This window comes from Marmota monax, unplaced genomic scaffold (assembly GCF_021218885.2).
Source record: "Marmota monax isolate L192 unplaced genomic scaffold, Marmota_monax_Labrador192_F-V1.1 WCK01_AAM20220418_F8-fsc01309, whole genome shotgun sequence".
In the NCBI taxonomy this organism is placed as follows: domain Eukaryota; kingdom Metazoa; phylum Chordata; class Mammalia; order Rodentia; family Sciuridae; genus Marmota; species Marmota monax.
The window spans coordinates 65,258-77,789 of record NW_026694506.1 but is presented as its reverse complement, the minus strand read 5'-3'; the positions used below and the strand labels follow the sequence as shown (position 1 = coordinate 77,789).

Genomic DNA, 12,532 nt, shown 5'->3' with positions numbered 1-12,532 from the left:
TTTCATTTTCATGGGGATTACAATCTTATGACGCCTTTTGTTGAATGACTGAAAACATCATTTTTACACAGTTTGTCTTATGTGCATAAAGGCATTTCCAGTAGTATTTACTCACTGTGGCCAGAAGTGGAAGTCCTGTGTATTGTTTTTTTAATTTTTTTAATATTTATTTTTTTTGTAGTTGTACACAGTAACTTTTATTTATTTTTATGTGGTGCTGAGGATCGAACCCAGGGCCTTGCACATGCGAGGTGAACACTCTGCCGCTGAGCCATAACTCCAGCCCCTGTATACTGTTTTTTGTTTTTTTTTTAAACTTAGGTACACAATTAATAAATTCCTTTTTAAAACATTTTTTAAAAGGAATTTATTAATTCCTTTTTAAAACTCACTTCTTGTCACTAAGAGTAACCACTTTAAGAAGTTTGGTGTGTATCCTAATCTCCTTTGTGTAACTTCCTGTATACATACACGTGTGTAGATAAAAACACATGTAAACACACTTGACTTACTCTTGTGTGTGTAAATATATTTACTTTTATATATAACCACAAATCCAATCATTAAAAGTATTGTTCTGCAACATACCTTTTTACTTGGGAATATATCTTAAAGATTTTGCTATTAAAATACAATCTCTGCAAGCTGTATTTGGGGTAAAATTGGGAGTTCATAACCAACTTGAATCTAATGTATGAAATATGATATGTCAAGAGCTTTATAATGTTTTGAACAACCAATAAAAAAAAATTAAAAAAAAATACAGTCTTTTAAAAAATATCAACCATGTATTCTCCAGAATGGTTTTATGGTAATTTCTTAAATGATTCTACTTTTCCTGGTCATTAAGATTTTTCTTTTGACATTTTATTCTTATAAACTGTATTTTAAAAAATAATATTGTACAGCAACTCTTCAGATGGTAAATTTTCCTGTAGAAGAAATTCACTAATATATCAAATATCATGCCATTTCATAAATTTTCTTTCAAAATTGACCATATTTATAATTATTCTGTACTGTACATAAGCCTGTTTTCATAAGAAATTGTCCATTGTTGATATAATCCCTTTGGTAATTTTTATGATTATAGAGTAAAAGGTAACTTTCCTTTTTAAATTATAGTTTTATTAGTTCTTTATAATTATACATAATAGTGGAGTTTATTGTGACATACTCATACATGCACATATTTCTTTTAATTTGAAGATCTGTGCCTCTCTAAAATCCACATTTATTGTTCATCTGTAATTTAAATTTTGTGACCTGTTTAATAATATACTCCATTTTCTACTGTTTTAGTTCTTTTCTTATTGATTTATAAGAGTATTTATATACAGGATATGATATTAAATATAGTGTATTTATTCAGGTGTACTTCAAGATTTTAAACTCTGTTTATGTTGCTATTTACCCCACAAATGTTTTTCTTTTTTTGTTATTTCAAATATGTCTGGCCCTCAACTATTTTTTGGAAGATTTCTCTCAAGATGATAAATATTTTCACAGTTTTTTAAAATGCTATCCATTTTTATATTTGTTCTTTCAAATAGAATATTTACATGTACGTGTATATACACACTTTTAAAATATTTTTAGTTCGTAAAACACAGATTTGTCTAGAGCAGTTTCAGTATTAAAGCAAAATTGAGAGAATACAGAGATTTTCCATATACCCCTTACTCCCACACGCGCAAAGCCTCTCCTACATCAATATCTCCCACCAGTGTGGTACATTTGTTAAAATTGGTGAACCTACTTTGCCATATCATTATCACCCACAATCCATAATTTACATTAGAGTTCAATCTTGGTATTGCATATTCTATGGTTTTGAACAAATGAATAATGAAATATGTCTACCATAATAGAAACATCCACGGTAGTTTCATTGCCCTAAAAATCCTGTGTGTTCTCCTATTAATTCCTGCCTTCTCTTAACTCCTGGAAACCACTGATCTTTTGTGTCTCTGATTTTTTTTTTTTGTCTTTTTCAGAATATTATGTAGTTGAAATCATATAGTTTGTAGCCTTTGCAGATTGGCCCCTGTTATTTATTAATACGCACCCATGTCATTTCATGACTTGGAAGCTCATTTCTTTTTAGTGCTGAATGATATTCCATTTTCTGAATGCTCTACAGTTTATTTATCCATTCAACTACTGAAGATAAACTTAGTAGCTAGCCTGTTTTGGTGATTATAAATAAAGCTGCTGTAACATGTGCCCTTTGTGTGTGTGTGTGTGTGTGTGGACATAAGTTTTCAACTCCTTTGGTAAATATAAGGGAGCATGATTACAGGATTATATTAGTAAGTTTGGTTTTGTTAGAAACTTTCAATATACTTTCCAAAGTGTGTATCATTTTGCATTCCCACCAGCAATGAAAATTGTTGTTTTTCCACATCCTTATCAGCATCTGCCATTGTCCTGATGGATTTTGGCTATTCTAATTTGATATTCTGGATTTTGATATCTCACTGTTGTTTTGTTTTTCTGATCACATACGATATAGAGCATGTTTTCACATGTTTGTTTGCCATCTGTACATTTTCTTTGGTGTTTTTTCTTATTTTGGTGCTTTTGATAACAAAGTTGTTTATTTTCTTATTGTTGAGTTTTAAGAATTCTTAATATATTTTGGATTCCAGTCCTAATCAGGTATATTTTTTGCAAATGTTTTATTCTGTTCTGTGGCTTACCTTTTTGTTCTCTTCGTAGTGTCTTTCACATAGCAGAAGTTTTGAAATTTAATGAAATTCAGTTTATCAATTCTTTGTTTTATGGGTCACTCCTTTGGTATTATATCTGAAATATCACCAAATCCAAGGCCATATAGATTTTCTATAAACACTTTTATGTAACTATTAATATTTTTCTTTTAAAAATGTTTTTATTAGGACATTGCAGTTATGCATGCTAGTGGGGTTCATTTTTGTATATTCATAAATGTATGTAGCATAATTTGTTCATTTCAGTCCTCAGTACTTCCCTTTCCCTCCCCTTCCACCTCCCTCCTCTTATATTCTTCATTTATTCTATTGGTTTTCCTTCTGTTTTTCATTGTTTTTTAATTGGTGAATTAGAGTTATACATAGTAGAGTTCCTTACGATATATTCATATATGCATATAGCATTGTTTAATCAATTGCATTCCACATTTTCTCCCATTTCCCATCTCTCCTCCTTCCCCTTTGATCTCCTTTTTCTAGTCCACTGTTCTTCCTTCTAATTATCCAATCAATAAATGGGCAAATATACTAAAAAGACATTTCTTAAAAGAAGAAATACATTTGACCAAGAAATATATGAAAAATGTTCAACATCCTTAGCAATCAGGGGAATGTGCATCAAAACTACACTGAAATTTTATCTCAGTACAATTAGAATGGGAAATCATCAAGAATGAAAATAACAATAACTGCAAGGATGTGGGACAAAAGGCACACTCATGCAGTGTTGGTGGTACTGCAAATTATACTCTGGGAGCAGTATGGAGATTCCTCAAAAGACTAGGAATGGAACTGCTATGTGACCCAGCTGTCCTACTCTGTATCATTTATCCAAAAGAACTAAAATCAGTGTGCTACAGTGATATAAGAATACTAATGTTCATAGCAGTACAATTCACAATAGCCAAGTTATGGAGCCAGCCTAAGTGCTTGTCAACAGATGAACGGATAAAGAAAATGTGGTGTATAGACACAGTGGAGCTTTACTCAACCATAAAAAAGAATGAAATTATGTCATTTGCTGCTGAATGGATGGAACTAGAGAGCAATATGCTGACTGAAATAAGCCAGACTTAGAAAATCAAGGGTCAATTTTTTTTCTCATATGCAGAATATAGAAACAGGAACTATTAGTCATTTTCTTGTGAAATTCCACATGTACATTTGTTTTTAGTTTTGCTTAGTGTGTATATAAATGCCCATATATATAATTTATAGACATATATATGTATATATATGTCTTCATACAAACAATTTTAAAATTTTTTCATGAATATATTTTTTATTACTTCTGAATTTTGTAGCCAGGCAAATTAACAACTAGGTGGGTAAAAGAAATGCATTAATATATTGTTTTATGGCACAATATACTATCATGTAATGATTTCCAGGTTTATTCTTGTAATTAAGGAAAAAGCAAGGTTCACAATCATGTGTATAGTATGCTACTTTTTGTGATACAATAAGGTGTATGCATACATATGTATGTGTGTATGCGAGCATGTGTACATGTGTGTAGATGTATCCATAAATGGGTACTTATGCATAAATTCATACATATTTGCTTATTTTCCAAAAGGACATAAAGGAAAAGAAAAGCAATGAAAAGGATAAACCACAAATTAATTAAAATGGTTACCCGTAGGGAGAAGGAGTAAGTATGATAGACTTAGGATTGGAAGTAAGATTGTTTACCCGAATATGATCCTATTTTATAATTTTTATTTTGAAAACATGTAACTACTTCCCATAATGATAAATAGGATTAAAACTAAATACAGGAAATCCTAAAAATAACAAAAAGCTAAACAAATAAATTTAACTGTATAGCAAGTTGTTGACTTAGTTCCACACATTCTAAAGCATAGGGATACACCGTGTCTCACCTTTTCATTGCTGAGTCAAAATACCTGAGAAAAACAAATTAAAGAAGGAAAGAGTTATTTTGGTTCATGGTTTCAGAAGTTTCAGGTTATTACTGGCTGGCTTCCAGACAAAAACATTTAGTGGAGTAAAACTGTTCATCTCATGGCAGCTGGGAAGGTAGGAAGTTGGGAGGGAGGGAAGGAAGGAGAGAGAAAAGGGGTGGAGGGAGATACACAGATGCAGGGAAGAAGGGGCCAGAACAAAATATGCTCTTCTAGGAAATGCCCCCAGTGACCCACTATCTCCAACTAGATCCTACCTCCTACAGTTTCCACTACCTCCCAATAATGCCATCAGATTATGAATACCTCAATGGATTAATCAACTGATGAGGTCAGATCCCTCATGATAGAATTATTTCCTAGGAGTTCCACTTCTGAACTTCACTACATTAGGGGTCAAGCCTTCAATACATGAAACTTGAATGGACTTTTCAGATAGAAGCCATAACATTGTTATATAACCCTTGAGTTACATGTTAAGGTGAAAAAAGGGAACAAAGTTACAGTATTTGGTATTTTAGTAATATTTATATTTTTATTTTAAAGCTATGTCAGATTTCATAGTAAAGTAAATAAGTGGTCATGTTAAAATCTCCATGAAGCAAAATTTTTAGCATAAAGCAAATATGTGCACATATTATGTCACAGTCTGTTAAATTTATATATACATGTAATTAAATTGAAAAAAATCAGTAGAATGTGATATATATTTTTTCTTTTCTAAAAATATTTGCATCTTCTAGTTCAGTCCAGTGAAAAGAGGTAGAAATATGCAAAGCACTCTTGTGGTCACCATTCATAGGTCCAGTCTTTAAATACAGTTTTCCACTAAGATATGCCAGTCTTTTGGAAGAAATATATGACTCTAGTTCTGGAGTAGAATATATAAGACAGAAGGCTGGGATATCATTTCATAACAGAAAGCAGCAGTGTTAAGAAAGATATTGTGGTCATTTCCTAGGAACCAGTTTGAAGAGGCTATCATTGACCAGAGATGGGAGAATTTTAACAAGAAAAACAGACTTGTTAGGGATGAAAACATAAAATATGGTCAAAAGCTGCAAATCATAAGGACAAAAACAAAGCAATATAAGCAAAATACTGCATTAGTCACCTTTGAAGGGCTGGAAGATTTCATCATTGTTTTAAAATAAAAATAGTAGGATATTGCTTTGTCTTATTCTTCCTGCAAGAGCCTTATTTCAAAATAAGTAATTAATGAGAGAAATTTCTTGTTTGAAAAAGTCTGTAGTAAATGAAGAAAGAATAACTGAATTGGACTACCACAAGTTTAAAATTTTTATTAATTATAATACCTTGGGGATTAATGTCTTCAGGTAAAACATGATAGGGAGCCTTATTATACACCAATCCAGCTAACAAAACACAACCCCATCAATCAAACTTAAGGACAGAAAGACATCCAGTTATATGCCAACTGATATGATACAATAAGAAGTGTACTTTTAGAAAAATGGAACTGTTCAACACCACAGACTTTAACTACCAGTTTATATGATATATAGGAAATGCAAGGAACATACGAAATGGCACTTTAGGACTGCTATTAGCTAAATCTGGAATGCCATAAATTTAGGTAGATGATACATTTTCTTTAAGCGGTAATAGGCAGGAAATAAAAAGAATGAAAAATTGTTAGATCCAAAAATAGAAACAAAATATCAACCAAATGCAATATGTATACCTAGTTTGGATTCTGAATTGAAGAAATCAACACTGCAGAGCCATTGAAATAATTCGGGAAATTTAAAAAATGACTAAATTTTCGATGATATTAAGTGTTAATTTTTAATATGTGATGTTATTGTCTAACAAGTTTGAATATTTACCAGTGAAATCATGTATTATCTGGGATTGCTTTTAAATAATCCTCTGAGGGTTTAAAAGGAGAAGACTGTTGATGGTGGTGGGTATTTACCTTAGAATATGAGTATATAGGATTTACTGAAGTATTTTTTCATGTTTGAGTGCTTAAAATTTCTGTGATTACTTGTTTTTAATTAAAAACTAAGTTACTTTTATTTTTAAAACTAAAATGGAAGGCATTTCATGAATAAATCATCAACATAGGAACTTTCAGAATTTTAAACCTGAAAGCCTGAAGTGTATATTCCATATATACCTGCAAGAAAATTGCACAATTTATTTAGCAATGATGCTCTGTTTGATCTTGACCCAACACAGGCTTATCTTGAAGTTAGCATTCACAGGTTGATCTACACTCTAGAGAAACTATTGAGGTAAATCTAAAGCTATATATTCTCTCTTGTTTTTTGGTGTTCCCCCCACCCGCTACTGGAGTACTAGGGATCAAACCCAGGGCTTTGAGCATGCTGTACAAGTGCTCTACCACTGAGCTACATCCCTGGCCCTGCTGTGTGTTCTTTCCATCATGTCTGCTTCTCACCACATCCCAATATTTGTTTTGCAGGTACAGCAGGTACAGACTGTGCAGCAGGTACAACATGTCTATCCAGCTCAGGTGCAGTATGTGGAAGGAAGTGACACTGTCTATACCAATGGGGCAATGTAAGTTTGTATGTGGGCGTCTTTGTAATTTCCTCACTCAGAGAGAAATAGTTTACTTTCTAACACATTTCACTCTTTCCAAATTGTTTCCTTGTTTTCACAGTTATTTTTTTTTTTTTACTAGAACAAAGTTATTGAAATTAAACTGATGTTTAGAGCTTTCATCTGTTTATTAAGTATATATGTTAATTTTCTTCTCACTTAACCCTAATAGAATATTTAATTATTGAATTTTTAGAAATTATTGAATTTTTTATGCCCTTTAATGGTTTTCCCTAGGCTGAGAAAAACTTATATCTCTTGTTAATAATTTATATATTTTAATAATACTTTATGAAATCTGTGATATTTGTTTTATATATAAGTTGAATTTCTGTGGGTATGTATTTACCTGTAAATTAGTATGAAACTAGCATTAGAAGTTTTGTGAGTCTTTGTACATTTACTAAGTTAGATATTCTATATAAAGCTGCCTGTTACTCAGTAAATTTTATTTTCCTGTCTGTATCTGCCCACTAACTTATCTCCTTTGCATTAACAATAATGCAAATTAGCAAATTCATTAGATTTTCCTCTACTTTGGATTAAGAGTCAGAATGTTTCTATAAATAAAGGGGTTAAAAGTTATTAAAAGTCATCATGATGGTCTTCAAGTTGAGTTTTGATTACAACTTTTGGCTTTCTGGATTTACCTGAAAATGAATTCAATCTTTCATTGACTTTTCTGCTCCCTTCCCTTCAGACTTGGTATATGCCAGGATGATAACTCTGCTTTCTTTATTCTTACTGATCTACTCTTTCCTTGAGTGATTTCATTGATCTCCATGATGTTAACCTATAAGCTCTATGCCTGACATGAAGAGGTCAATTGTTGTTGCATATTATTATAACTAAAAACATAGAATCTTCATATAGCTATGCATTAGTTTTATTATTGTGGACAATGTACTTAAATGTTCTAAACTTTCTATTATTCATTTCATGGAAGTGGGAAGATAGTTTTCTCTTATTGAGTTATTTTGAGAATTTGAAGAAATATATTTAATGTGCTTAACACAGAGCCTGGGTACATAATAAATGATATATAACAGAAACAAAGCATTTCTTTGACCTCTCTCTTGTTTCTTACTACTTTTGGTAACTGAGTAGTAGTGTTCAGAAAGCCACTACTCCTGTCTTCACCGTCTACCTGTCCCTAATATAGTCAACTTTGTGCATTTTCCTCAATACTCTGCTTTCATTCGTCCATGTTTTTGGAGATTTTTTTTTTTTTTCTCCTGATGAAATAGCATTCTATGTATTCTTCGTTCTTTCCATCCCCTCTTACCTGAGGTGTGATTTTTACAGACTCCCACTACTTCCATTTTTGTGGCATGGACCTTCACTCTCCTCTGCAATAAGCTTATCATTCCACTATAAAGGACAGTACTATAAGGTGATTTGACCTCCAGCATTACACTGTGATGATTGCTTTTTTATGTTTCATGTACCAGGAAGAACTCTCTCTGAATGGGAACTTTTTATTTTGTTGTTCAATTTACATTTACTTAGGTAGTTGAAGCTTAAGAAAAAGTTGATAAATTTCTGTTACTCTGGTGAAATCAGTAACTCTTGGCATATATTAGACACACTGAATATTCTTACCTATAGGTGATGTAGGTCCAGGGCCTTTTGGAGTATGGTTTTGGAATTTCTATTATAACCCCAAACTACTGTTGATGTTCATACCAAATAAAAGAAATGCCTGCCAGTTGTAATTTTATCAGAGGAAATAAATGGCTTTCTGAACACTACTAGAGGCCACTCCTTTGTCAATTGCCATTTTTCCTTGTTTATGACATATAGTAATGATTATAGGGAAATATGAGAGTAGAAGTTTATAGATTTCACTTCTGTATGGTAGAAGGGGCAAGCGAAAAGGGCACTATCTGTCACAGTCATTCTTCCTTTTGTACTGGTCCAAAGCAGGGTAGAAAGATTAACTCTACCACTCATGAATGCATGACTTTGTGCTTTCCCTTTTTATATGCAAAATGGAGATAATTAGCTTTTGAAAAGTGCTTTATGTACCATCTGAGAAATAGTAAGCACTCAATAGACATTAATTACTGCTGTTCAGTTTTGTATTTTAGTTATTTGTTTATATTTTCTATTCGCCTTGTGATTATAAATTCTGAATATTGTCTTGTGCTTTTTAAAACTACCCCACCACTGACCTTAGAGTTCTCCATATGATAAGTAAATGTGAGTTGAATGAATTTATTCATTCACAAAACCTTAGAAAAACAGCATCTCTAAACTTGGTACTTTAAAATTATAGGAACCATTTAAGCACAGAAATGATTCAAAGTAAATATCTAGTGCCAGCATGTATTTCCTATGGTCCACTAGTTTGGTTGGTTAGATCATGACTAATGAGGGTCTAGGTCATGAGTTCATTTGTCACAAAGTCCAATTAGCTTTGATCTGGTCTTTGTGGGCCCACATTGCAAACTCAGCTGCAGCAATTATGTCACAAATCTGTACTCTTAGCCAAGAAGGAGAAGATGCATCTTTTTCAATCTTTTATTACTATGAATTATAAATTTTGAATAGAGGTGCAGTAGAATTGCTTTTATACTTAATAAGGAAATATCATTGTGCTGGCATTAGTTATATTCAAAATTTTAGTGACTAGAAGACTATGAATATTTTTTTCTCAAACATGACCAAATATAATTTCTTCTTTTTTCAGATTAAACTGTTCCAATTTTCTGTAATTTCGTAGTGCTGCCATTTGACTACGAAATTTTTATCTCTAATGCTCATTTTAGACTCTTTGTAATCCTTTTTTTATTTATTTTATTCTTTACTAATATACTTCTGTGTATATTAGTAAAGAATAGTGCCATGTTCTTCTATTCTATACCATTGAATTTATAAACAGCTAGTATTTAAACCCTGACTGGGATCACAGAGTCCCATTTCTATGTGATAATAAACACTGTTTGCTAGTGATACTCCCATAAGATAGAGACTCTGATCTTTATCATGAACTTTCAAGCACCCAGTATACAACCTGTTCATGCTTAGTCAGTACTGGTTCATTGATGCTCTTGTCACCAGCATTCTCACATTGTGTAGCCATAATGCATGGGGTCTCTCAAGAGGTGATGACAGCCCTCACAGATATGTGTCATTGCTTGTGAGAATATGTAGTCATTATAATTTGATGATACCACAGTGTTTACCTGGTTCTCACAGTGAATATTGACAATTGCTGCCAGTGTAACAGGCTTAACAGTATGAGTTCGAGTGAGCATATATTTCAATTGAACAATTCAGACTGCTTTACAGTGCTAGGTGTTAGAGTTGCATAGCTTTTTACTCAAGGGAGAAGGTTACTTAATTCCCTTTTGCTCCTGTTTATTTTATCCTTTGTTTATCTCCTTGCAATAGTTTTTCCCAGGAGATTTTTTCCAAAATGTAAATTATGGTCATCTGCATTTCTACAAATAATTATCATCTATAATCTCTTATTGCATAGAAAGAATGTTATGGTTAAACCTGCCAAGGAATATCACACACATAGAGTCTATTTCAATTAAAATCTCATAGTGTAGTTAAGAAATCAGTTTTAAATAAAATAATTTTTCTTCTTTCCCGCATGCCATTTATTGACTCATACTTCCCCTACTCATTCCTACATTGTGCTAGTCAAAGTGGAAATAATGATATCATGCAGTATCGTGGCCAAATTCAGAAATCTTTATTTCATAAGAATTTTTCTGTATTAGCCACTCTCTGAAGCTTGTCTTACTATTTAGAGACGATCAATGTAAAGTATAAAACTGTTCATCGTATTAGTATCTGTTGTAATAAGGATTGGCCAGCCTTCTCACAGTCTTCCCTTGAGATTATAGATTTGTCATCAATTCTAGTACAAAATTTCCCAAACCATGATCACAGAATTTTAGTCCCATAAAAGAGTCTGTGGTTAGAGAAGCAGTGCCACACTGAGACTACCTTCCTCTTGAGGACCCTCAATTCCTGTTAGACTTTAAAAAGCTCTGAGAAGTCCTATAGAAAAGAAACCCAGTATTCGAAAATATGAACTTTTTATCTGAATAGTATCTATAATATCCCTCAGGCCACCGGAGATGGTACACTAATTATTGACATTGGTAGCTTATTCAGAATCTGTAAGTATTGTGAACTGGACTCTAATTTTTTAGAGTCATCTTTTGAAAATCATGTAGTTAGCACATTTTCAGAAGGTATCCTGCCTCTTCAAGCTCTTTTTACCCTCTTGAAGCAAAATAGTAAGTTTCAGTATTTGCAGAAGAAGTTGCACTATTTTATAATATTTCAAATGCTCTCTGATTAGAAGTGGTTGTATGGAATTTCTGCAGTTGAGATAGAGAGGATGCTTTCTTCACTTGTGCTTCTACTAATATACATTCTGATAGGTATAAGAGAAGTGGATTGTGAATCCAATGCCATTTAGATTCCAGTAGGCATATGGCTGGTTACATAGGAAGCCCTCTTGGAGACAGCACTGTCCTTCAGTAGAGAAGAACATGTAGTTAGGGAAAGACCTATTTTAATGATCACATAAATATTCCCATCACTCCAAAGATGGAAGACATTCAAATATCTTAGAATTGACATAGTTGTGGAAATCATTTATTCTAGTTCTTCCACTTTACAGATGAGTAAGCTGAGTCCCAGAGAGGTGAAATATAATCTCACCTTTAGAATTTGTCTTTTCTGACCTTCAAAACATGATCCTTTCCATCGATTGCAAATACTGGTCTTTTGATTCTAAGTTACTTTGGACTTAGTGGTACAAGGACTGGTCAGCTAAAAATACTTTTAGTAAATATTGTATGCAATATAATATTATTTTATCTGATGTGGATAAATAATTAAACTTCTGAATTTTTAAGTGGCTAATTATAAAGACTAAAGGATCTGTTGTTATCAATCTCTTTTCATGTTTCTTTAAAAATCCCATTGTATATGTATATTTTTATAGCTAAATTAATTTTGTTAAAATAAAGCATTCTTTGGGTTAGGGATGTAGCTAGCCTGCACAAGATTCTGGGTTCCATCTCTAAAACCACAAAGTAAATAAATAAAATAAATTGTTTTTTTGGATAGTCATAAAATGTGTAGAAAAGTCCTTATTTAATAATTTTCCAACATCAGATGTTTTAGTTAAATAGCTTTTCAAGGGAATAATTATTTGACTGCCCTATCTGTGTGCCTTTTTATTATTATTCACTAATAGAACCAAATGTTGTTCAAATTTCTAAGGGAAATTTGCACTGTGAATTTTCA

The 12,532-nt window shown here is 32.2% G+C and overlaps 1 protein-coding gene across 1 annotated transcript in view; it reads left to right on the top strand.

The window, feature by feature from the left end:
- Nucleotides 1–4,914: 4,914 nt before the first annotated feature.
- Nucleotides 4,915–12,532, top strand: part of LOC124076285 (transcription factor RFX3-like) — a 71,575-nt gene continuing 63,957 nt past the window's right edge. Inside the window, 1 exon segment of the mRNA XM_046420132.2 lies at nucleotides 4,915–7,210. Within this exon segment, the coding sequence (XP_046276088.2) occupies nucleotides 7,074–7,210 (137 nt within the window). The 5' untranslated portion in view covers nucleotides 4,915–7,073.